Raw genomic sequence first — 26,066 nt, 5'->3', positions numbered from 1 at the left:
TTTGAAAGGTTCGGATCATTTAAACTGGTGGTCTTGATGGAAGAGATCTTATCTAAAGACAAAAAATTATTACAGCCTTTAAGGAGTCACAACAGGTGGGCCGTTGAATAAAATTTGAAAAGTACTGATCATTTGATCTGGTGATCTTGATAGAAGAAATCTAGAGAGAGAATCCCTTTCGATCGTTAATATATGTTTGAAATATTGTCAGTATTTGTTTTTAGATCAATTTAATAATAAATCAATATTTTATTAAACTTCAAGGAAATTTTACAATTTATGTGGCCAAGCAAAAATGCACCTGCTTTTTATCATGGGCATTGATAATGGTACAGATACAGAATTGATAATGCATCGACCAAATTCCTCGCGTAAGAAATGTTAAAACTATCTTTAATTGAGATGTCAAATTTTAGATGGAAATGCTGCTATGTATATTTGATATAAAAAATTATTCCAATCGAAGTGTTATTTGCTGATAAGATTTGAATACTTTGTGATTAGGTGTTAAATTTGAAGTTAATATTTTTTGATTAATTTTAGTGCTAGACCTCTTATTCCATTAACATTTCAACCATTTGTTTCAACAATTTTTTTTTTTTAATAAATACAACCTTTTAAAGCTCTATATTAATAAGAACATAAAATTTAAAAATTCGGCTTGAGAAGTATAAAATCTTAAATAAGATTTCAAGTTGTCATGTCAGCTATCAATTGTAATTTGACTGTTATAATGTTAAATAAGATTTCAAGTTATCATGTCATCTCATGTTTTTAGCACAATATTTTATAATGTTAATATAAAATTAACGTTAAACGTAAAGTGACAGAAAACTCATAAAAAATGAAAGAATATCTCCTTAGCATTTCTCTCCTCACGCATGCTAGTCCTTGCAAGTTATAAGTGGGAATGGAATGCCACTGACTTGGTACAAATTGTAATGTATTTCACTTCAATCAATTTTGTGTCAATATCGGTGATAAATTTGGTACTTAAGTGCGGAGCATTTTCTGACTTTTTGGCTCTGTCAATGTCGCCAACTCATGCCAATGTGTTAGACTATTTAGTGCTATTTCCACAATATGATTTGCACAGAAGTGCTATTTGATTCAGTTTTCCAATATTTTCTTGTTGAGAGAGGATACTCGTCGGATTATCTTTGTGAAAATCTCGAAGATCCTTCAATCATACTCGTTCATCGTATATTATGCGGTCAATTTTTGTTAGGCACTGTTTATATTCAATTTTAAATTAAAAAATTTACAATAATTTCTAACATTACGTTGTACAATGGACGAATGTGTATTGAGGATTCCTTGTGAGGAGCCAGCGAGGATCCTCATTCGTGGGAATTAAGATGTGAGCAACCCACCAATTAAATTGGAACACAGTGAAGCGTTGAGGCATGAGAAATGATGACATTACATCCACCTTTTTGTGCGTGTTTTTGTGGGGTAATTGGTTGCTGTTGGGAGTCAAGTCAAACGCAATTTAAACATGGCTCACTTTAACTCGAATGGAATGGAATGTACAGCAACATAGCCCAACAAAGTTCCAACCAAGTGTTGTTTCGTCAAAACGAAAGGACATAGTGTACGCAAAATATTACTTGTTGGAGTTGTTCAATGCCATGACGCTGTGTGTTGAGCAAGGGAAATTTCGTAACTACAGAACCGGCTAAACCTAAGGTTTTAATTTGGTAAAATGGCTACATTGTTGTTTTGTATATTCCATGATGAACGTTTTACACGGTGCGCTGCAAATCGGTACAAATTCTTGCATACATGTACGGCAATACATATTCTTTCAGCTCAAGTCATCATTTACTGTTTTCATCTGTGGGTACATGCGCGTACAACATACTGGGGGACAACTCTCTCTCTCTCGAATACCCTCTAGTTTCAATCTCTGGCGATTAGAGATTACCGGCTTTTACTCTTCCGCAGGAGGGTCAACCCAGCGGCCGTGATCTTTTATTAGCTGGATCAAGGCATCGGTTGCATGCTCCATCTCAATTCCACGCTTCACCACGGTCTGAAACACAATTCAACCTCATATCAGGTTCACCCGTGTTGAAGATTGGAAACAAATCGTTACAATGACTCGTAAATAAGGTATTTTGGAACAAATAATATCACAATCAATTCAAATGAACTTCAAGAGCTGCTTTTCTACTTCTTGATTTTATGTTCTTCCAATTAAACCGATAATAAATTTCACGCTGGACATACCTTCCCAACATAGAGGTCAATCTTTCCAGGAGCACCGCCAACATAGCCAAAGTCTGCATCAGCCATCTCCCCGGGTCCATTCACAATGCAACCCATGATTGCAATCTAGCAAAGGAGATAGAGAATGAATTGCACCAAACCATTGGATAACTAAATATGAAAGGCAATCACCATTCACGATCATTTAGTTAAAAGGGAAATAATAAGGTAGTTACCGAAACACCAGGCAAGTGTGATGTCTTCTCTCGTATTTGTGCACTTATTTCTTGAAGATCAAACAAAGTTCGGCCACAGGATGGGCACGAAACATACTCCTGAAATGAGATATAGGCATGTACAAAGATTGTTTTAGACCATCATCTCTTCGTGATATGTCAAATTCAGGTATATTTTGTAACAAAACTCCCTACCGTCTTTGTATTCCGCATTCTACATCCTTGTAGTAAATTGAATGATGTGTTTCTAAGGAAATCAAAGTCCTTGTCTGGGGCTTCCAATAGGAGACCATCTCCAAGTCCATCTACTAAAAGGGCCCCCGCATTGGTACCAGCACCAATAACCAAGTCATCCCTGCACAAAGTGGAATTAAGCCAGATAGTACTATTACCATGGATCTCCGGCAGAGAGAAGAGTCGATCATGTAAGTACCTATGGATTCCACTTGGAAATTGAATATGGTGTATTACAGGAAAGTTTAGAGCATTGTCTCCCAGATACTCGAATAGCCTACAGCAACAGACTTCATATTATCAGAAGGAAAGATGTGTGCAACAATACAGGAAGTTAAACCATGGACTCTCAATTAGCAATTAACGGCCCTACAAGAAAGGAGAAACAAATTTCATATTTGTGTGTAGGGCCTAGGAAAGCACCCTTCTACATTGGAATTCTTATAATGTTGATTTTATTTTGATAGTGAGTTATACGAGTTATGACGTCATTACCTCCTTGCAGCATGCACTCGGCTTATTTTATCTTCACCGAAGGGCAGATCATGGAGAATCATTGTAGCATCAATGCCTTTGAGAATATCCAGCACTTCATAGGGTTCATCACCACGTAGTGAGACCACCAAGCGTGTACCTGCAAGGTAATTAACTCACAAAAAGAAATAGACTATAAATGATAAATCAGGGGTAGCCTCCAACATGTACACATAAAAGAAGGGATATGTTCAATTTAACATCAGAACTCAAATCCATAACAAAGCTTCACCTTCTGGCAAAAGCTTGTATGCACAAGTTGATAACTCCTTTGAATTTACCAGAACCATGGCATTGGGCAATGGCTTTGTTAGCTGTTCTGACAATGGTGTTATAACACCCATACTTACATCTATCAACCTTTTGAGAGCTAGCCGCTGATCATAATACAAAGAAAACTGTCAAATTATTCTTGTTCTTGCAAAGAACTTAATGCTCAAGCAGCATATTACGAAATAAGTGAATTGTTGGGGGATGATGGGGGGAGCAAGAGGGATTATTTTCAAAAGTACCGAAGAAAAGTGCAGCACGGTTCTTACAGAATCAGCATCATCGAGAGTTGGAAGTTGTCTCAATAAGATCGAGTCAACTGTTGCAAGATCCTATATCGACAGAACTAACCATATCAACGAAAATCCCAGTAAACCTACATAATGTACAATATATAGTTTAACATGGATTAATAGTAGACCTTAAATGGCATTCCCAGAATGAGTTTTGCTGCTAGTGACTTGTACAGGAGGTCTGGTGTCTATAAAAAATGCAAAAAGGTCAGTGTACTTTCTCCACCCAACAAACCCCCCCTCCCTCTCAAGGGGAAAAAAAAGAACGCAAGAAAATGGAATAAAGAATGTATGGTTTCAACGGTACCTTCAAGTGATCAAGGGATACTGACATGAGAACAGATCCATCACGGTGCAGGACACCTCTATAATCCACCTCTTCACCCTGTGTTTTGACGACATCATTATCTCTGCTAAAGAAAAAAAATATGAAGCACAAAGTGATTCAATATCAAGATCTGGATTGACCTCCTTTTGCATTGGCAGTTGACCAGATCGACGCTGAAAATCAAAATAATGTCGGTGCTTCTCTTCAAATGGAGCCTGATACAAATAATGCCATCAAGAAAGGTGATTAGACTTTCAATTCCTAAAACAGAGTGATCAAGAATATTAATCAACTAACAGGATATTGTAAAATCCTACCACTCCTTGCTGAAGTTCAGCTGCTCTCATACCAAGGTTGGCCAATCTTCGGCAGGGATCTATCTCCTCCTCCGGTGCTTCAGTAAGTGAAACCCTAATTGTATCACCCAAGCCATCCTTCATACAAAATTCCAGAGTTCCATTATGGCTAGACATGATTTATAAATGTAATGCTTCGTGGCATTAATATTAACTTCAATCTATTGAATGAAGTGCAGGATCACATGACACACACAAATAGGCGAACCTACCATCTGTCATAAGCACAGTTGCAGTATGAAAACAAGTATTCTTAAAGCCAGCTTAACAAATAGCACATTAGTGGCACATAAATCAGAATAATCCCTACAATGTTTACTAGTCGATCACAACAACTCAACAAAATGATTCGAACTGTACCTGAAGAAGGGTTCCAATACCAATCGCAGATTTCATTCGCCCATCCTCACCTTCTCCAGCTTCAGTAACTCCCAAGTGCAATGGATAATCCCAGCCTTGAACATACATTTCAGCTACAAGCAGACGATATGCCTGGACCATTATAACTGGATTGCTTGCTTTCATTGAAAAAACAAAATTATGGTAGTCCAACTTCCGGCAAATCCTTGCAAACTCAAATGCAGATTCAACCTGTTCAAGGAATGACGTGTCAATGACACCTGATGGATTTGTAGGCACATCAAACAAGCTTGAACTATTTTCAGCAAAGATAATTTGCTCACCATTCCTCTAGGGGAATCCCCATAATAGCTCATTATACGATCTGAAAGGCTCCCGTGGTTTGTGCCAATACGCATTGCCCTTCCATACTTCTTACACTTTTCAACCAATGGAGTAAAAACCTGAGTTGTTGAGAACAAAAGTTAGGGCATGACTGTATCAACATGATTGATACACAACAGTAAAGGTTTTATACTTTACAAAATATTTGCCTCTTTAATCTCCTTATTTTATTTTCTTCATATCAATTCACTTTTTTTTAAGGAAGTTACATATCACACATAAGTATCAAATTTTAAGGAAAAGCTACGCCACATGATATTCTCAAACGTAAATGTGTGTTTTTAACAGTGAACACGAGCAGAGGCCATATACTCATAGATATATGCTTACCTGCTCAATGTGCTCAAGTTCTTTCTGATAGTCGTCTTCCGTGTACTCTAGCTTCTCAAACTGGGCCCGTCTATCAGCTGTAATACGACACCTAAATGAGTCCACAATCATTCTATTCAAATAAAATAAAACAGAACCATTGAACAATGAACTGTGAACTGTATACCAAAATTTCCAGGGTTGACACGAATTTTGTCAAAGCAGTCAGCGACTCGCAGTGCAACAGTAGGAGCAAAATGAATATCTGCCACCAAAGGTATATCATAACTGCACATATAGATCGAAACATGGTCAAGCCTCATACAACATAAGAGGTAAATATTTAAATACCCACTGGAATTACAACAATGAAACCTACTTTTTCTGCACGAGGGAATTTTTAATTTCAAAACAAGCATCTGCTTCTTTCCTCCCCTGAACTGTTATCCGAACAATATCTGCTCCCTTATCTGCTATTCTCATTACCTACCAAAGGAGAAATTTGATATGCCAACATTCTGAATCAGGCCCAGAGATATCATAGATATACAGATTCGGTCAATCCACTTATATATAAATGAAGAAATGAGGGAAGTAACAAACCTGTTCAACTGTAGCAGCGACATCCTTTGTGTCAGTTGTGGTCATTGTTTGAATCCTTATGGGATGCTCACTACCAATACCCACATTTCCAACCATAACTGTGCGTGTTTTCCTCCTGACAGTTTTATGTACAGATTCACAATACTTCTGCCGAGGAACTACATTGAACAAGCCATTTATTAGACGATATGAAAGAAACTTTATAAAGGTAGAAAGACACACATACTTAGGCTGATATATACTACCTCACATTCCATTGCGTTTCTCGGAAAACTGAAGAAAACTTAAAAAGAAAGAACAATGCAGGAAAATTACAGCCAGCTAATAATAACTACCGATTATTTCTTGTTCAGCATTTCTGAGAAACCAGGAAACAAGGCAAAAGAAAACACAGTAATCTGCTTTTACTTTCACCCGGTTTCATGGCAGCCAAAAGTAATTTCAAGGAAAACACAACAGATGCATTAAAACAAAGGGCTGAATAAACCAATTAGGGAGTTCAACAACCTAACAAAGGGCTGCCTTCAGATGCAGGCTTGAGCTCGGCAATATCCGACCCTGGATTTGAGTTTTGTATCACTGAGATTCTTGTTCTGCCAGACTTGAACCTCTTCAAATCAGAAACCCTCACAAAATCCATACTTTTAGCAAACCCGAAACTCGAGTCCCTGCCTTTCAGACCCGTAAAGGAAGCCGGTACAGCTCCTGTCGCCATTTCCACAACTGCAAAGCTCTACCCTTCACAATTCAAAAGCACAATTTGCTAGAAATTCTGTTAACTCATCATTTTATACATCAAAATTCAAAATTATCATGTCAAGACAAGAACTTCGATTAAACATGAACCAAAATATAAACAAGAAAAAGAATTTGTGGGGTTTCAAATTCACTCTTTCTTTAAGCTGAGCAGCTAAAGAAACTTAATAAAAATGATCTTCTTCATAAATTTCTCAGCTCTCCCAGAACCCAAAACACTAAATTAATCCAACACCTAATCACATTCAAACCAACTGAATTCTCTACTTTCCTGAGCAAATTTTGCATAAAATCACAAGAGAGTGAGCTCAAAAGGATGCTCAATTGGTGGACACGTGGTGTGCTGGTGATTGTGCTAATGGGTCTTTTCTGTTTACCTTGGGAGAAGTGTGGAGATGATCAGTCAGAACCACTCAGAGTGAAAGGGGAAGAAGAAGAAGCTATGGAACTCCCGAAGTTGGAAAATTTGGAGGTGAGATGGGGAGTGAGAGAAGAGAGTTGTCGTCAAAGGAAGGCCTCCCCAACAAACGGATTTTTGGAAGTTTGTTTTTCAATGGTTGAATTTGTACCATTTGTGGATTGTCTGGGATGGAAAATATGGACAAAACCATTTCTTTTTTTTTTTTTTCATAAACAACAAAACCAGTTTTTTTGGTATCTATTTTTCTGGTAAATGTTTAATCTTGGGATCTAATCAGTAACCATACAAAGCAGGAAGCCATTAATAATTGCGTGTGCTATTCTTTCTTTGTGATTTTCAGCCTTCCTCTTCCACAAGACCTCAACATAAGCCTGAGCCATTTGTTTAGAGAAGTGTTATCCACACATTATTTTTTACTTCCTACACACGCTTTGTTAATTTCTATCTGTTGATTTTCTTCAATTTATTCGATCTGACGGCCGAAAATTAAAAAGGTGTGTGAGAAGTAAAAAAGGTGTGTGGATATCACACCCCTTTGTTTATTGCATAAGATCGAGGGTAATGTTAGAGAGACTAAATTTTTTTAAAGTAAAACTAATGAAAATGACTTGAAAACATTGAGTTTTAACGATAATAACAAAATAAAGGGTAAGGTGAATAGTACCAGTATTGACTTTTTAGTGTAAAAATATGATTTTTCGTTAAAGTGAACAGTAACGAGAGCTTTTCTTTAAAGTTTCCTTTTTTAAACTAAATTTGCAAACCAAATGATGTGATTGTAAATGATTGGATTATTAATTAAGTGTCGGTTAACATGCTTATTTCTTATCAGTGACACATCATTTGGTTTTAAAATTTGACATTCCTAGCAGATTTAAAATAATAGAACTGTCTAATGTTTAAGGACAACTTTTGTTTTAGAATATTTGGCAACTTTTACACCGACCGTTGGAATAAAAATTTCTAAATCCGTCACTAAACAAAAGAATGCCTAATTTCGGGAGAACGAATGAGCACGAGTTCCCAACTTTTTGATGCCAAAGAAGAAGCACAACAATTGGGAATCTAGTATAAACCGTTTTGCCTTATATTCTGTCGCGGGAAGACAAACGACTTCAAGAAACTAAACTGCTGGCCTTCCAATTCAAATTGCTGCCCACGCGCTTCAGGACACGCGCTAGTCTACTCATCTAAGCCTTTGAACCAGAATCGGCGGCTCCGAAAGTTTAAACATATAAGTAATGTTAAACAGATCAAATTTTGTAAACTAAATAATATGTCAACAATAAAAATAAGCACATTTATCAACGTGTAAGTAATAAACCAATTATCAACTTCCACGTCCTTTAGTTTTTCAAAACTTTGTCTACAAATTTAATTTATCTAGCATTACATTAAACAAATATTAAGCTCACTTCTTGTAATAATAACAAAATCTCCAAAAGAAGTGGAAAACACATTCGGATTATATATTTGTACTTTGTTACGTTGAAATAGAGTTACGTTTGAAATAATTAAATTATGAACTTATTATAACCGTAACTCTTCTTCCATTATCTCTCACCGATTGGCCTAACCTCTAATGATTGAGTTGCGCGTATTTGATACGTCATGTTGGTTTGTGAAGAAGTGAATCATATTGAGCTCGAATCGTGTTATCATATTGTTAAGTTGTCATCCCTGATGAATCCGTCCTTTAAACTATTGTGTTTGTGAATATGACACCCTCCATTTACAAATTTGACAGCATATTATAAGGAAATAACTTTGTACTAAAAAAAAAAAGCCCTGAAGGTGAAGCATCCAATATTCCATCGAACATGGTTTGTCCACGAGGCCTAGAAGCGAAACGACGTCGTCACTAGTATCTTCCTAAGAAGGACTTGCACGAAATGGATTCAGGGTCACGTGGCATCCCCGTATCTAATAATACATTACCAAGTGCAATTTTTCTCCAAACCTCATCGATATCTTCAGACCATATAAAATTAAAAAAATAAGTAGAATTCTACAATCACAAATTCGCTTCAATTCCAGATTATGTGTATATATCGTCGATTCATACCTAACAGCTGCCCAGGTCACAGCCACTAAGGCATGTAAAGCATGGAAGTTGCCATGCATGCGGGTTTAAGTAGCTGTTCCTTCTTCCTCAAGAGAAAACCTTTCGAGAATTGCAACAGTTTCGTCTCTCGCACTGCAATGGCAAAGCAGGGAATATTTATACCACCAGACCCTAGTTGTACTAAAGCACGAATTAGCATGTCCAAAGCAAAAGAAACGAGGATATAAAGAAGACATATCTAATGAGCAACAAACGGGATTTTGATCCATCAAAACAATCCTAAACATATTTGCATTTCAAATTTGGAGAAAAACTATAAATGATTATTACCGATAGCTATCCCGCCAATTTTGTTAAATTGAACAATAAAAGGCATCATTAGACCAATTATTAGTTTACTACGTCATCTTTTCGTATGTACTGAGTACTAGACAAACTTCATAAGATTTCCCAAAATTAGAATGCATTGATGAGATGAAAATACACCATATGTAATCCTTCAGCTGTACCTCATCTCTACTGAGTCGCTAACTATTATTTCCTTAAGGACTTCTTCTAGATTTAAACAACAAAACGACAACAATAATGTCATATATTTTGCAGCCATTCACATCATAGAAAAGGTAGTGTAGTCAACTGAGATTCTTACCTTCCGGGTCGAAGAATCTTGTACTTGTCGATTCTGGTGAGGTCCACAACTGTTGAGCCTGCACGGCCTGAAGGAAGCACACCACCATTGTAAACGTACGCACAGTGTTCCCAGAGGTTCTCAAAATCTTTGATGGAAACACTACTTGGCTGCCCACTCAGGTTTGCACTTGTAAGGGCCAATGCACTCCCCAATCCGCGTGCAATGTCCCTGATGAAGTTACAGTCAGGTACTCGAACTCCAATACTATGCAATCCTGGGTTTAAAGACTTCTCAAGAATGCTCGACTCCCCTGCAAAATACCCAAACTAGCTTTTCTTACTCAACACTGAATGTGTAAGTGAAAAAGCCGAAACGAAACCAACCCTAATGATATCCAGCATCAATCAAATGGTAGTGTCTATCAGAGAGAACTCTTATAATTTGTGTTCTTACCTCGGCTTAGTACAAGAGTAACGGGTCCTGGAAGGAGAACCTCAAGCAAGCCATGGGGCAAATGGTCTGTGACAGCAAACCGCTCAATGTCCGAAACATCCCCAACACAAATTGCAAGAGGACTTGTATGCTTACGTCCTTTAATCTCATATATCCGATTCACTGCTTCCAATGAGCTGAATAATTCTCCACCATTTCAGAAAAACAATAAATTAAAAAGATAATCTTTCTTATAAATCATCATAACAAAAATAAGATCACTATACCGATATCGAGAAACAGAAAAACAGGGCTTTAGACACTGAGGCATTTAAACAAACAGGTGGAGTGCATTGGGTTGATTGCCATACCAAGCATCACATGCTATGCCGTAGAGCGTATCGGTGGGGACGGCAATGACTTTTCCGGCTCTGAGAGCTCCTACGGCCTCTTCAGCGTGAGCTTCAGTGGCCGGCCAGACCACCCCCAAGTGGGTTTCAACGCCCCCGTTGCTCTTCTCCAAACTCCAAGCCATCTTCTTCGCAACGCAGCGTTTCAATCTACTGGTGTTCACTGTTGGCTCTAAATTACCCAAATTGCGCAAGCCTGGAGAAAAAGAAGAAGAAATAGCTAAGTTTGATACGTTTGTTTTCTTACTCTGTGAGAGAGAGACTGACTGACTGACGGTGGTGAGAGAATACAGAGGAGAAGCTGTGGAGGGGGAGAGCGGAGGAAGAGGAGGAGGGAAGCGAAGGAGAGGCGAGTAGGGGAAGTCTGGCTGCGATTCTTGTTGGAATGTTCATCCCTCTGCGCTACTCTGCTCACTCGTTTGTCCTGTGTCTTCCGTCAACGATGAGCACGGGTCCACCGCATGCCCATTTTCTTTTTCAAAAATTTTATTATGATTACCATAAACATGAGAATTTGAAACTATTACATTAATTTAAAAGGTAGAGCATTTCAAATTCAAGACGTATAGATAAATTTAATATTTTATTCATTAAGATATTGTACCACATGTGATGACCATTTACATAAGGGTAATTTATAAGTTTGATTTCTTTTGTCTTTTTCTCAAAGTGGTAAACAAAAATTAAATTTTAGAACGTTAAATGATGAAATTTGAGTTTTAAAATTAAAATCAAGTTAAGTGACACTGCAAAAAACAAGCCTTTATATTATGATAATTTTTTCGATGTAAGCGATAGTTTGTACTTTGTAGCAAACAAATCTAAACGGAAGATGGTTCGAGCTCTAATATTCCCTAAAGAAAAACCTTAGCCGTTGGGGAGAAGAAACCTTAAGAAAAAACCTATCGTCGCCGGCCCCATTTTTTTGCCTAAGGGTCGGCATCATTCCATTTTTATCCCTTCTATTTCTTTTCCGGTTATTAGTAGCGTCGTTCTCTCATTTTTTTTTTAGGAGAGTGTTTGTGTTTGTGGTTGTGGTCACTACTCCTTTCGAAGAGGAGAGCTTTTGCAATGGTTATAACTTACTGCTCAACTTCAGATCTTAGAGTAATAATTGTTGTTCAAAATTAAGGTGGTGATTTTGTAGTTTGTGCGCTTGTCAAGGATTGCGGGGGAAGCTTGACATTTGTTACAGGTGACTCATAGTAAGGTTTTTTGCGACGATTGCAAGATCATCAATGGGTGGTGTGGTATTTCCCTTGTAGGGTGTTTCAGTGGTTTGAGGGATTCACAGTCATGTTCTCTTGCATAGTCTTTAGGTGATGGTAAATTACCTTGTGTGTATTGACGGAGTTGGGTCTCGCTCGTAGACTTTAGACCTTGTGAGCTTATTTAGGAAACGAACCTATGAAGAGTTTATTTAGTATTGTCATTTTTTTGTTTGTTTTGTTTTGTTGTCTGTTTGCCTGGCAAAGAATTATGAGGACATCGTCGTAATGTCTCATAGTATGCTTCTTTACCGAAGGAGCGTCATCTTTTGCAAGTTCATTAGAAACTGATGCAAAGTTTTGTCCTCATGAGTGTATCTTTCTGTTTGGTTCGATGTGGTTATGTGGAATAGGTTTTGTATTGTCTTTTTGTTGCGTTTGTAATTATGGAATTATATTTTTTATCGACGATTCTCATTCTATTTGATTAATGAAATATTTATTACCTAAAAAAAAATGTTTCAAGCTCAAGTGTAAAGGGGAAACATATTGTTCTAGCCACTTAACTAAGCCGAAATGTGAAGAAAAAAAAAAAAAAAACTCTTGTTAGATAGTTGTCACGCTATTAAAAGAATATTGAGTTGCGTTAAAAATAATATTACTTAAGTCTTGCTTGACATATAGATGCTGTTCTAAAAGATCTGAACGCTAGGTGGTTGGTCACCACTCCAATTAGTTCCTAGATGTTTGAAAATTAAAAAAGTGTACTTGGACCTGTTTTGACATCCGCCTAACCCCCCTTAGGCACCCATGTAGGTCGCGATTATCACTTAGACGGAAAATCGATGAATTTCATTTGGCATTTTTTTTGTCAATAAAATGTGAATACTTGGATGAACACTTATTATATGTTTGTTCCCCATGTTTTCAATATATTCTAATACTTTATAATTTATATGTTATTTTATTTTGCAATTTATGTATCCCAATACAATTGTGTTTTCATTTCACTTTTTTTTCTTTCAATAAAGTGTGAATACTTGGATGATCACTTACTCTATGCTTACTCCCCATGTTTTCAATATGTTTTAATACTTTATAATCTACATGTCATTTTATTTTACAATTTATGTATCCCAATACAATTGTGTTTTCATTTTGCATCTTTTTGTCAATAAAATGTGAATACTTTGATGAACACTTATTGTACGCTTGTTCCCCATGTTTTTAATATGTTCTAATACTTTATAATCTATATGTTATTTTATTTTGCAATTTATGTATCCCAATATAATTGTGTTTTTTTAGGAATAAATAGACACTTACTTGTACAATATACAATAAATTTACTTAAATCCGTTTAGTCAGCCTAGGCCCCGCCTAGCTGCCTAGGTACTAGGCCCCACCCTACCACCCAACTAATGCCTAACCTCTTTTAGAACTTTGCATATAGATCTAAATTTATAATTAATCTATTTGAGTTGACCCTATGATATAAATTTATTATTAACATGTTATAATAATGATTGGCAATATGGTTGATATGTCTTACTTCTAATAAATATTAATTAAGAAATAAATTCATGTGTTATAATTTGAGCAAAATAGTAACTTACGTAACCATACTCTAGTTACACCGATTGTTCCTTAAAATGAGTCGAGTTAACTCAACGAGTCGAATACTATTTCTGAGTAACATGGTAGATCGAATCTTTTATTTATTGGTGAAATAAACGTTACAGTTATACATAATCTAATTTTTCTAATGTCGAAGTGACACGTAAAACACATGAGGTTCTTGAAACGGACTTTCCTTGAAACTTACCCTGACAATTAGTGTGACCATATCTCTCTTGTGGTTATCCATTCCAAGGCCCTACTCTATAAATCATCTTTCCCAGCAATATGAGAAATCACATTTCTTATTGCACTGTAACCTAAGGTGTATGCTCACAATACATCTATCAATTGACACGTGTCCGTTCAATTAATCTTGGTTAATTTCTTTTTAAAATTGAAAAATTAATATTTAATGTGAAAATTAACTAGAGTTAAATGAAATGACATATGTCAATTGATATGGTAAGCATACACCATAGTTATTACGGTGAGCAAAAATGCTCCCATGTAACCTATACCCATGGATTGGTGGTGCTTAAGTCCTTTGTTAGAACTTGTGCTGTTTATCCAAGTTCGTAACAATTCCTGGAAATGGGTGGCATGGGAGGAAGAAGAAAAAGTAGATGCTGTCGCACAACCTCTGGATCCTAGAATTTTCGGACGGCTGCGATGTCGATGCTGCTATTCTTCACCAGCACATAGCTTGGCCTCTGAAGTGATGAAGAGCAGCTATCTGTGCGATCCTCAAGGATCATGACTTCAGCCACCGTCCACGACCGAGCATAGGGTATGTGTTGTTTTCGTGATGGCGATGAGCACCTACAGAAGAAATTTTTTGAGATTTTTGCTACCTGTCGTGTACGAGATTTAAACTCAAGACGTTCTTCAGGAACATAAAAGCTTGAATGCAACTAGACAAAATGAGCGCGTGCTTGATACAACAAATTTTCTCGTTGTCCTTGTAGTTTATCATGGTAAACAAATTAGAAGTAAAGATTTGATGTTTTACTCTTTTGTTCCAAACATAGTAATAGAATTATAAAAGTCATATTAGAGTCCTGGACAATTAAGTAATGGAATACAATTTTTATTCTTGCTCTTTTTGTTACACTTTTGGACGAAACATAATACATTTTTTATGGGAGATGTTATTAATACTAAAAAAATCTCATTTTACACTCCTTGTAAGTGTTTTTTTTTTTTAATTATAAAAAATTTGGAGTGTAAATTAAGATTTTTAGAGTACCAATAGCAATTCTTTTTATGTAAAATACAAGTTATTCATCTGGAGATATATAACAATTTTTAGAGAAAAAGAAAAACGAAAGTGCTTTCTCAGGTAATTATATGAAGCATTTACAGGGTTATAGTTTTGCCTAAAGTGAAATCAAGGTGTAGTTACTAATTCAACTTTTAAAATGGATTACGATTTTACATACAAGGCATGCACCCCTGTGGCTATTTGGTTTTGAAATTAATCAAGATAATTAATTCATTTTCAAATAAAAAATTTAAGATCCGGTTGATATTCTATCAAAAAACTATATTTTAAGAATATCCCTTAAGAAAAAAAAATATATATATATATATATTTTTTAAATCTCAAAATTTTAAAACTTGTTTGGTTAAATTACTAGCACGAAGTCGGAGGGGAGAGAGAGAAGAGGGGCAGCAATTGGAGAGAGAGAAAAGCAGCATAAATTGGAGGACAATGATTGTCTGCCCTCTCATTTCCTGTGCCCTCCCGTACACTCCTGTTTTGTGTGGTCACGGTTAAACCACGTCAACATTTTATATTATTTTTTTTATAGAGATAATAAGACAAAAATGAATAGTAGAGACAGAAGACAAACAAACAAGAGGACACAGAAGGACACTGGAAGTGGGAGGGCAAACAATCATTGTCCTAAATTAAATAGGAGAGACAGAGGGTGATGAGAGAGAAAATTCGGACATCGGAAGAAATTGGAGATAGTTAGAGTTTTGTTGAGTTAAAAAAATTCAACAAAATCTCACTTTTTGGTTTTTAACAAATTATCTATGTTTTTAAATTGATCTTGAGTTTAATTTTTAAAAATAGTCCAACTAAACAAAAATAAGTACGCAAAACTCGAAAAGTGTTTCGAAATTTTAAAAGTTGAATTGAGTTCAATATTTATAAAAGCCTATAGCCCCAGCCAACTAAACGTTTTCCTTAATCTTTAGGGTTGGTGAATTTTTCTAATTATTGATGCCACCAAATGTCAACTTATTAATGAAAATGCTACCGCTTTTTTTTTTTTTCATTCTTATTTTTATTAGATGGTTTTGTTTAATAAAATAAAGTTGTGAGACACTGAAGCCTTTTTATTCATAGTTTTCCTTAAATTCGATAAGCTTTTTAGTTAAAATGGTATATGATATTAGTATAACTTATTACTTTAGTTTTGATATTGAAAATCAATAGAAGTGGTCCTTGAGTTTTTAGCTTGAAACTCAAAATGATATGTGAGCTGACCCACATCCATCTGAGTTTGATCCACAAGTTTTGAGTGTTAACATAGGTCATTCATTTCTCAATTAATTGCTGTAATCGTCACGCCATTGATTCCTCAAATGAATAGGCTATTCATTTTTCAATTAATTAGTCCAACTGATTCTACCCATTGAATAATTTGACAGATAGTCACACCACTATATAAAGGTGGTTATGCCATTGTAACACATTACAACAATTCTCCAATAAAATTTTGTCATTCACTCTCAAGGTACTTCCTTCTACAATACATTATCAGCACTTTTGCTCTACAGCCCCTTGAGAGTTTATTCTAAATGGGGTTCCTCTATCTGCTTAGGAATCTTATGCATGACTTTATAGACCCACAGAACCAGCCTAATTTGGAGAGAGCTCACTATCAGATATGAATATGACATCAGTTTGGAGACATTGTATCACAATTTATCCGCACGCACAAGTCACTGAACGCATCATCTTTAGCTGAACTGAATTTCTCATAACATATGACCAACCAAATAATTTCAAATCAAAGAAAATTACGTGATTTTATGCCTGAGCCAATTTGCTCAACCTGGGACGTAACCGCAAGCCAGGCTGCTAGAGTTAGAGACTTGAAGCTATCAAGATTCAAACCCACAAAGAATTTGTAACTTCTAACGCCATACAAACAAAAGGGGATTCAATCGTTCAAACAGAAGCCCTTACGTGCAAAGATGAATTCTCTTAATCATTTGACCTACAACACATTTGCAAATGAAAAGATCTATTTCACTAGGAAAACTACTGGATGCATGGTGGTGGACAGCACCTTTTCTCACGTCACATTTTCTAGGAAAACTCCTTTCAATGATATCATATTTCAGCAAACATATTACGCTGAAGAAATTTTTTGCCGAACTAAGCCCGTGATCGTTTCTTTCAGTTCCACTTGAGTCTTCATTTTGTCGAAAGAAGTCCTGAGTTTAAATCTCTTTCATGTCATTAAGTAAAAACAAAAACAACAAACTTATCTTTGGCAAAAACTAGTACACATGGTAATTGCTTCCGGCATAAACTCGGACACATTACCATGTGGCTCTTCTTACGAGTGAAGGTTGGAGTCCTGACTCCAAGGACCGCGCCTCGTCTTCAGTTAGCTGTCGAGGTCAGAGTCCAAAAGAATCAAGGCTCAGGCGGATTACTAGCGGTGAGAAGATTGGAAACCAACCCTCCCACGCCACCGACAGCAAACCTGCCGGAAGGCTCTAGGATCCGTCTCTACTTTCCCTCTTCCTCCCATGCCACCCATTTCCAAGAATTGTTATGAGCTTGGATAAGTACCGCAAGTTCTAACAAAGGCTTTAAGCACCAACTCATCTATGTTGCTTGTGCTTACAGTGCAGTACGAAGTGTGGATTCGCATCCTGTTGGGAAAGATGATTTATATAGAGCAAGACCTTGGAATGGATAAGCACAAGAGAGATAAGGTCACATGAATTATCAAGGTAAGTGTCGAAGAAAGTCCGTTTTAACTTTGAAGAATGATGCATGTCTTATACGTGTAGCTTCGACATCAGAAAAGTTAGACTCTATGTAACCATAATGTTTATTTTGTTAATTTCATGGTAAATGGTGAAGAAAGTCCATTTTAAGAACCATGCATGCCTTGTACGTGTTGCTTCGGCATCAGACGAGTTGAATCAGTGTAACTGTAACTTTTTTTCATTAACTTTCATTGTAAGTGACGAAGAACCTCCGTTTTAAGAACAATGCATGCCTTGTATGTGTTGCTTCAACATCAGATAAGTTGAACTCTGTGTAATTGTAACATTTTTTTCATTATCTTTCATGGTAAGTGATGAATAACGTCAGTTTGAAGAACCATGCATGCATTATACGTGTAACTTTGACAAAAAAAAAAAAAAAAAGTTAAACTCTAAATAACCGTACGTAACATTTGTTTGTTCAAAAAAAAAAAATAATAATAATAACCGTAACATTTATTTTATTAAGAATAATACTTGCGTTTCCCCCATTATAAAGATGAGCTCATTTCCCTACTTACAAATAACATATCTTCACCCCCTAGAAACTTCATAATTAGAACAATTTAATTTCCTAGTTTTCATTTGAAGATCATCCTTACAAAAAAATTATTCTAATGGGAGATCGCTTAGTCTTACGTATTGAGTAAATCAATGGTGTAGGTACCAAAGTAACATATTAATGATGAATTATCCATTTATGTGATACATATGAATGACTAAACGATCTTTGAGAAAATAATTTTGTATAGAAATGGTCTTCAAATAAAGATTAAAAAGTTGAACGTGTCCAATTATAAAATTTCTACGTGATGATATGTTATTTGTGGCCCCGATCATTTAGGTACGATTTGGGGGAATGCAAACCAAGGCAAGTGTCGAAGACAATTCGTTTAAAGAACCATGCATGCTTTATATGTGTAGCTTCGATATCATAAAAGTTAAACTCTGTGTAACTGTAACTTTTATTCACCATTGAATAAATAAGAAACACTCGATCTGCGGTGTTACTAAGTATTCAGTTCATTCAACTCATTTTAGGTCATGGTGCCAACTCAAAGATTAATTAATGCACTTGATTCATGTCTTTGAGCAATATTTTTCTTAGCTCAACCCAAAACCAACAAATTATGACTTAAATAGTTATTCCATTAATAATTTTTTCTCTTCAAACAACACAAGATCATTGTCTTGGGTTTTCATAATATTGTAGATGCTAAAGTATTTAGTCTGGGAATTAAAATGCTTAAACTTTTAAGAGCCACCATTAAATTGAATTTGTGTTCTTAGCAAGGTAGCATTTAGTTTTTCCTTTTGTGCAAATTAAAAGGAAAACGTAACACTAAATAATTTCAAATTGAAATTATAGAGATCTCAGCACAGAACATTGATATGTTCTTAATAACTGTATATTATAATTGTATTGATGGAATTTGCATGCAGAAATTAACCATGTAGGAAGTACAAAACCCTAACTTTTATAAATTGTTTAGATAACGCGTAGTTGAACTAGGAGGTCAGACGAGAAACTAATACTTCATTTGCTCTAACAACAATACGTCTAATTACTCACTACTTGGTACCACCACTGCTATCTTGAGGCTATACAATCTCAAATCTTGTATTAAACATAGGAAGCATACAAAATTCCAGGATATTTACAAAAATTATCGAAACTCATATCTCCGCTATAAGCTTAAACACGTGATGTCAGCCATTGATGACCTTACAATAAAGATTGGACTCCTGTGTGAATTTATGGTTCCTGGGAACTGCTCTAGTCATGTGACTCATGTCGACAATTAGGACATCTGACGTTGCTCGGATGCAGTTTGCCATCTTCTTCTCCATCTCAAGGACTCGACGATGATGGAACTCCCACTCATTGCAACTCCCAACCCGGCAAATGTTGCGAGGAGAATACAAAGAACTGCTTGCACGCGGACCTGAAGCCACAACATAATGCAAAAGTATTTAACATTGGCATAAGATGACAGGACTTGGAATGCTACATTTATTTCAACAAGAAAATCATAGATAATAAGTGTAGCATATTGACTTCAAATAAACGTACATCACAGGATATGGGATACTAGTTGTTCAGAAGGGATTGAAGGTCCAAATAATAGCACAAAGCCATTTCTTAGTGTTCAGTGTGGTGCAAAAAGTTGATCGATATTTATGATCTGATTTATAATATGCATAAAAGTTTGTAAGCCACACTGAGAGCAGCAAATTATAAATAGGAGGTCGTTTGGGTTCCACTTCGATTACAAGAAAAGTGCGGAATGAACCTAAAAAAAACAAAGAAAAGATAACTTGCTGCAGAAAGAGCTTCTTACCAACGAGTAAAATATATGTGCAAATAGAACCACCAGAGCAAACTGAACCGATGCATAAACCCAGACAAATCTTCTTTGCACTGAACACAGAAGATTCAAAAGTTAGGGTAGTGAATCAACAATCTATAAGTCGGAATTTTGATCTTAAAAGAATATGATAAAAATTCACTGCCACGGTTGCACGAAAATATATCATGGCTTTATATTCTAATATTAAATGATTGCTCTTGTAGTTTCCTTCGGGACGATGCATGTTACAATTCCTTGTAACCTATAAACTCAGAACGTGTGTTTTTCACACCACAAATGAGCACTCGAAGATTGCACAACTTAAGGAGAAAGGACGATTGTCAGCCTACCCATGGTTGATGAGGTCATGGATGAGAGGAGACCCAGTACACATGAAAATGGAAGAGAGATGGCAATTGCTCCAGTACCCATCTTCTCCACCTGCAGTGAACATGCATATTATGAAGGAGGCAGAAATATAAATTGACAACTCCGCAGTTTTGATTTCCAATCTTACCAGGAGCTGCTCAAGAAAGCAAAAGTAGGCAAGCATGCTGACAATGACAAGCACAGGCACTTCCTGCCAAACCCTGAAAAGATATGAACGAACAACATTAGCGCATGAATGTTTTTCTATGGATCATTTTTTTCAGCGAGATTCTTTTATTGAGCTTATGGGATGCAAGATAATTAAACAAGCATGTTTGTTTGTGAGGCATTGAACAATGAGAACTCTAAAAATGCAAACCCACTTGCCTGTTCCCATTAGCATCTTCCTGCCCATATAAACTTGCACCAGCATTTCGAGCTCGAACACTTTGAATTCGTAATAGAGTGACAGGCAGGTTTTGAACGTCTTGCTTACACACATCACAGGTCTTGTTACCTTTGATGCTAAACCATTTAATAGCACATTCTTGGTGAGCCAGAGCAAGTTCACCTTTGCAACTGCATTCCATTTTGAGAGTCTCACCCCCTTCACACAGTTCCACAAGACAAATTCTACAGACGGCCTCTTCCTCAGATATGTCTTCACCATTATCATCATCTTTCCCTGAACCATGAGATCAATAAGATCGAGTAAGAGTTAACATAATATCCTAAGTAAATTTTTTATACAACAAAGTTATAAGTCAGAAACGTTATCATATAAAACTTGATCAGCAGTCAGTGTTTATAACATAATCGTAACTAGACAAGAAAGATACCAGCATCTTCTGTTGGGGAACTAATTGATACATCATCTCCTTCCTTGACTCGAGGAGTGGAAGGAAATACACGAAAAAATGAATCCATCCTCCTTAAGTTCACTTCTTTATGGTTGACTGGGACTGAAAGTGAGCGAGCTATCTGTCTTTTGGATTCTTTCCTCTGTAAGATAAAAAGGAAACAAGCCTTTGTAATAGTAATACACATGTTTATACATGGACATGACTAAGACGTTAGGTCATCTCCAACCAATCCGGCCAAAGGGCCATAGGGTTAAAAATAGCCCGGAATGACACGAAAACTGTCTCCAACCGAGGGCTAGGCCAAAGGGCTCGTGGGCCCTACCGGGCCAAAAACACCAAACCAAGCCAACCGGCTGGCCCAAATGAGCCAGCCAGCTAGCCCCAGGCTGGCCAAAATTTCAAATGCCAATGCTTACCGACGTCATGCTGACGCCAGTAGCCGTTGGATTTGAATTTTTTTTTTTTTTGGAACAAAATTTAAAAATAAATAATAATAATAAATAATAAAATTTTAAATTTAAGTTGTAGTTTTTAAATTTAAGTTGTTGTAGTATTTAAATTGAAATAATAAATTATGTTTGGCCTATGGCCCTTTGGCCCCCTCGGTTGGAGATGGTTTTTTGTCACAGGGCTATGTTTGGCCTATAGCCCTTTGGCCCCCTTAGCTGGAGATGGTATGAAATATGGCATGGCACTGTTCAATAAAATATAATTTCTTGGAGGGCTATAAGGCTAAAGGGAGCCCTCTGGCCCTCCTTCGGTTGGAGATGGCCTAAGAGCAAGTAGATTTGAGCAGCAAGATAATGGGGGTACTCATAGAATTGGAAGGAATAGATGCTAGGGTACTAGATGAGGTTATAGTTCTAAGATATTCTTCACATGTTTGATGGCCTAGTTAACATGTATGCTATGTATGTACTAGTGATTAATTGAACAAGAACTTGAACACATCTAATGAAGCTACATCCGTAATGCTAACAACCACGTGGTGGTGGGTTGATCAACTAGGTTAGATTAGACATTCTTGAGCAATAATGTCCAGAACTTACAATTGAATTCAGAGAGCCACCAACACTTCCGCCGTGTGCAGATTCTCGGAGTGCAAGTGCCATTGGAGTTACAGGTAGGGATGATGTTCTCTTCATCTTCGGTGTGAATAATTTTGTGAGAGACAGTGACCTTGAGATGGAAGCTTTTTCCCGAACTCCTGTAGAAGAACCTTCTGAAGCTAGGTTGGAAGCCTTCTCCGCATCAGCAGTACTTCGATACTTGAAGCTTAGTTTTGGTAAAAGAGATTTTATAGATGATTTGCCTTTAGCTGAAGAGGGCCCTGGCGATCCACTCATTCTTCCATCTACAGAACCAGGTGTCAAGAGAAAATTTACTTTCCTAGGAGTGGGACTCGGTGTTGGAGGCATCTTTATTGCAACAAAATCCTGAACACAATCTTCGGATGGTCTCGTGGGTATCTCCAGGTGGAGATTTTGTCGCTTCCATGGATGAACTTGGGGTGCTTCTTCAGCAACTACTACTGAATCTTCAACCTGAACAAACGAGGATATAGAATGAATTGAAGAGGTTGTAAAATATGAGCAGAACGCAACACAGTATTTATTTTAGTTGCCAGCTTAGCAATCTTTTCTTGTTTCAAGTTTTTCAATAAATTAATCTGATTATACAAGATAGCAGTTCCGAAGACAGAAGTAACCAGCTGTATCAGATAGAAGTGTTGTATTAACTCATACGCTTGTTTAGAACCTACATTTTTGTATCCATTACTCGAAAATGTCTTCCAAGTCTTTTATGTAGTATTCTTTTTGTAGGCAGAAATTAATGAGGGAAAAAGAAAACAGCTTGATCCATGAAAGATAATGGTCACCATCACAATCAGTAATATCTGATGTACTTGATCATTTTTTTCTGAACTAGATTTAAATCTATTTCCTTATATCATTTATATACCAAGATTCCAGTTTCAAAGGTAAGTCATATATATCTCTCTGTCTGTGTGTCTGTGTGTGCAGGCAGCTGCATGAGAGGGATCCCCGTGGTTTGCAAGCCATGGGGATCACTTGTGGGGCCTAATCTGCAGTGTAGTTCAGTGAAGTGGATCGTTTAATAACTGAACATATACCAGAAAACTTTCACTACTATGAATTTCTAATATCAGCCAATCTCACAATTCAAATCCGATACATTGTAACTTTAAAATGTTCGAACTTAGAGATTAGTAGTAATACAACAGGGGTATGTTTAAATGCACAACTGCTAGGTATTTAACCGTAGTCTCTATTATCGAAAACACATAAAACAATTTTATCATTTGATTTAGATTCACACACATGTGGCAGTCAAACACTCACATTTGTACTGAAAACAACATAAACTGGATGTTGCTAAGATTATTGAGAGACATTAAAATCTCCACCACACTCATTTCGGCAAGACACCCGCAATTTTTTCTTCAGAGTACGAAATGTTAATCCAGTTTATTTACAGGATGTTGATTTGAAAATAATTGCACATGATCATGTTTAGGGAACTAACACATCAGGTCTGTCTTCGGCTCATTTCAGTAAGTAGATTGTACACCCATACAACTTTAATAACTTTTCTTATCAAAATTAAAAGAAAAAACTGCTATTGCATCACTGAAAAATTAAAGTTACAACTGTTGATTTGTAGGCAAACTTTACATATTTGACAACTGGATTAGACATTAACAGTACAAATATGGTTTTGCAGTTTTGTGCATGATCTCTACCAATAATATTGTTTCAAATTGGTCATACCAATCAAAGAAAATGCGGCGAAACGGACGATTTCTTGACACCGTAATGATTCACAAACCCAGTTGTAGAAATCCAAAAGCATAACAGAATTAACAATCAAATTGATCCCAATAACTTCCTGTTTATTTTTTCTTTGGCTTATGAACAAACAGAGAACAAGAGCATCGGAAAACAGATGATCCAAGCAAAAGACATGAAACAAACAATCAATTAATCATCTGAGGTACGAGTAAACATACTTACAAACTAGCTCATGATTAGCTCAAAACACAGGGAAAATGGCTATTGCAGAATTACAAAGTGAGTGAAATTGTAAACTGTAAATAGTAAATAGAAGCAGAAAGTTTGTACCTTGTCAAGTGGCACGTCAACTTCTCCTTGCCCCTGGCATGAACTTTGACCATGATCATGCTTTTCTTCCTCAGTTCCCATTCTCTCTCTCTCTCTCTCTCTCTCATACAATCCCACAAACCAAACAAAACCCAATTCAGAACACCCTTCAAACAACAAGCCTATGCATCCCAATCTCAAAAATAAACCCAAAAAAAGAGAAAAAAAATAAAGAGATTAAAAGGAAAAAAAAGAGAGAAATTGGAATTTTGAGTTATGGAGATGTAGGTTTCTTGGGGTCTGAGGGAGGGTGAGTGGAAGGGAAGGAAGGGAAAAGCAAGTAGGATTGGTGAAAGGAGAGGAAAGGACACTTGGAGATGCTGCTGAATGCACATTTATGGCAAAAGGTAGTGGGGGGTTGGAGGGGGGTGGCCTACTCTGCCTACACTGCCTCTCTCCACTCTTTCCTTCCCTCAGCAGTGAGTGTCACATTCATTGTGCGCGCGGGGGGGGCTTTTTTGACACGCTAACTCCACCCCCTCGTCATACGTACTTTGCTTACTTTAACAATTTTTTCTTTGACCACTCCGATCTATCCGAAAATCACCCCTAATTACTCCGATACTATTTGGGTGAGGAACTTTAAAATATCAAGAAATTTAAGTATAAGAAATAGATCATAAAAAATAAGATGTGGAATTATCAAAAAGCATGTGAGAAGGATTTTCAATGAATACTTGAAAGGAGGAAATGTGGTGGGGAGCCTTGGGCCTCGGTGAGAGGGTCAGAAAGGTGCTTGATTTCTACTATGACATTAACCCTCTTCTTTTTTATATGGCACTCGGTCGGCTGGTTATGTTTTGTTACATATACGCTAAATCAGTGTCGCGTGAATAAACAAACGTTATACAAGCAACAAATAAGCATAATGCGACCGGCGTGATATCAATTTTGTTCGGTGTGGAATAAAAACAGTTCACAGTATCACGTCAGAGAATAATTGTTAAATTAAAATGAGTTAATAGTAACTAATTTTAACTTTAAAGTTATTTTTGCTCACTTTTAAAAGAGAGATGCCAATGGTCCAATACAGTCTAAGACTTTGTTCTTTTTCTTAAAAGGAGGTTGGTTTCATTTTAGTTTGTCACAAGAACTTGGTGCGTCTGTTAAAGTTGTTGGGTTCAGAATTCATCCAATCCTCATTGAAGTGGAGGTGCATTTTGGTTGGACCTTTCAGAATCTCAATTTTGCTACTTTAAATACCATGGTCGGTGCTACTATTTTAGAACATGGTTTCATACAAATGAATGAATATACGCTTATTGACATAAATCTTAAATTTGACCTTCAACCAATCAATTTGAGTGTGTGTAAAAGAGGCATCCAATAGGAATATTGGGTTTGAATTTGGGATTAACCCTTAAACATGGATCTTGGTAGCCTTTTATCCTAATTTTATTCATTTAATTACACATTATTTATCGTTGTGAAGGAGTTTATACTAAAATAAATGTTTAATATCCAAACTTTGATGTGCAAATCTCTTTCTCATCATTGCATTATGTTACAAAATAACAAGATTTACTATGATTATGTTTCTAGTGTATTAATTCTGATATCCACTTATATTATAACACGTGAATTAGTAACATTAATAATAATATAAGAACCGAAAAATTA

The 26,066-nt window shown here is 36.4% G+C and overlaps 3 protein-coding genes across 8 annotated transcripts; all 3 read right to left on the bottom strand.

Annotated features, from left to right (window-relative positions):
- Positions 1–1,696: 1,696 nt before the first annotated feature.
- LOC103927846 (4-hydroxy-3-methylbut-2-en-1-yl diphosphate synthase (ferredoxin), chloroplastic) lies at positions 1,697–7,441 on the bottom strand. 4 transcript variants are annotated; one of them, XM_048588860.1, is made up of 20 exons: positions 7,252–7,441; positions 6,626–6,890; positions 6,119–6,276; positions 5,895–6,001; positions 5,703–5,803; positions 5,537–5,613; positions 5,146–5,265; positions 4,823–5,053; positions 4,424–4,540; positions 4,247–4,321; positions 4,086–4,163; positions 3,907–3,966; positions 3,728–3,817; positions 3,448–3,592; positions 3,177–3,315; positions 2,881–2,958; positions 2,643–2,802; positions 2,448–2,546; positions 2,233–2,337; positions 1,697–2,035 (listed from the first exon to the last, which is right to left on the bottom strand). In XM_048588860.1, exons 2-20 carry the CDS (start codon positions 6,831–6,833, stop codon positions 1,934–1,936), a joined length of 2,250 nt encoding a protein of 749 aa, XP_048444817.1. In that variant the 5' UTR covers positions 6,834–6,890; positions 7,252–7,441; the 3' UTR covers positions 1,697–1,933. The 4 variants fall into 4 exon arrangements, with proteins under 4 accessions (XP_048444817.1, XP_048444816.1, XP_048444815.1 ...); XM_048588859.1 differs by having other exon boundaries at positions 6,626–6,851; XM_048588858.1 differs by having other exon boundaries at positions 6,626–6,856; positions 7,252–7,440.
- A 1,493-nt stretch (positions 7,442–8,934) lies between these two features.
- Positions 8,935–11,325, bottom strand: LOC103927845 (threonylcarbamoyl-AMP synthase). Of its 3 annotated transcripts, XR_664262.3 has the most exons (6): positions 11,109–11,325; positions 10,795–11,029; positions 10,445–10,620; positions 10,010–10,301; positions 9,361–9,492; positions 8,935–9,266 (listed from the first exon to the last, which is right to left on the bottom strand). XR_664262.3 is itself a non-coding variant. In XM_009336805.3 (5 exons), exons 1-5 carry the CDS (start codon positions 11,224–11,226, stop codon positions 9,426–9,428), a joined length of 888 nt encoding a protein of 295 aa, XP_009335080.2. In that variant the 5' UTR covers positions 11,227–11,325; the 3' UTR covers positions 9,215–9,425. The 3 variants fall into 3 exon arrangements, 2 of the variants coding, with proteins under 2 accessions (XP_009335080.2, XP_018498231.2); XM_009336805.3 differs by having other exon boundaries at positions 9,215–9,492; XM_018642715.2 differs by having other exon boundaries at positions 9,215–9,492; positions 11,125–11,269.
- Positions 11,326–19,284: 7,959 nt separating this feature from the next.
- On the bottom strand, positions 19,285–24,700 carry LOC103927843. The gene is made up of 8 exons (XM_009336804.3): positions 24,408–24,700; positions 22,314–22,808; positions 21,241–21,403; positions 20,789–21,086; positions 20,550–20,622; positions 20,383–20,473; positions 20,024–20,103; positions 19,285–19,627 (listed from the first exon to the last, which is right to left on the bottom strand). Exons 1-8 carry the CDS (start codon positions 24,486–24,488, stop codon positions 19,484–19,486), a joined length of 1,425 nt encoding a protein of 474 aa, XP_009335079.2. The 5' UTR covers positions 24,489–24,700; the 3' UTR covers positions 19,285–19,483.
- Between the last annotated feature and the right edge of the window lie 1,366 nt (positions 24,701–26,066).

The sequence above is a fragment of a genome, unplaced genomic scaffold (genome assembly GCF_019419815.1).
Source record: "Pyrus x bretschneideri cultivar Hongxiangsu unplaced genomic scaffold, Pyrus_bretschneideri_v1 Contig29, whole genome shotgun sequence".
Lineage (NCBI taxonomy): Eukaryota > Viridiplantae > Streptophyta > Magnoliopsida > Rosales > Rosaceae > Pyrus > Pyrus x bretschneideri.
The sequence above is the reverse complement of the archived record's forward strand: the minus strand, read 5'-3'. Positions and strand labels throughout refer to the sequence as shown.

Coding starts and splice junctions, on each gene's coding strand:
- LOC103927846 (XM_048588860.1), bottom strand. CDS start 6,833: ATGGCGACAGGAGCTGTACCGGCTTCCTTTACGGGTCTGAAAGGCAGG. Junction 5,266..5,536: donor AACTTGAGCACATTGAGCAG/GTAAGCATATAT, acceptor TCAACAACTCAG/GTTTTTACTCCATTGGTTGA. Junction 2,959..3,176: donor CGAGTGCATGCTGCAAGGAG/GTAATGACGTCA, acceptor CTGTTGCTGTAG/GCTATTCGAGTATCTGGGAG.
- LOC103927845 (XM_009336805.3), bottom strand. CDS start 11,226: ATGAACATTCCAACAAGAATCGCAGCCAGACTTCCCCTACTCGCCTCT. Junction 10,302..10,444: donor TACTCTTGTACTAAGCCGAG/GTAAGAACACAA, acceptor GGTATTTTGCAG/GGGAGTCGAGCATTCTTGAG. Junction 9,493..10,009: donor AAGATTCTTCGACCCGGAAG/GTAAGAATCTCA, acceptor TTGCCATTGCAG/TGCGAGAGACGAAACTGTTG.
- LOC103927843 (XM_009336804.3), bottom strand. CDS start 24,488: ATGGGAACTGAGGAAGAAAAGCATGATCATGGTCAAAGTTCATGCCAG. Junction 22,809..24,407: donor TTGACGTGCCACTTGACAAG/GTACAAACTTTC, acceptor TCGTTTGTTCAG/GTTGAAGATTCAGTAGTAGT. Junction 20,623..20,788: donor GAAGATGCTAATGGGAACAG/GCAAGTGGGTTT, acceptor ATATCTTTTCAG/GGTTTGGCAGGAAGTGCCTG.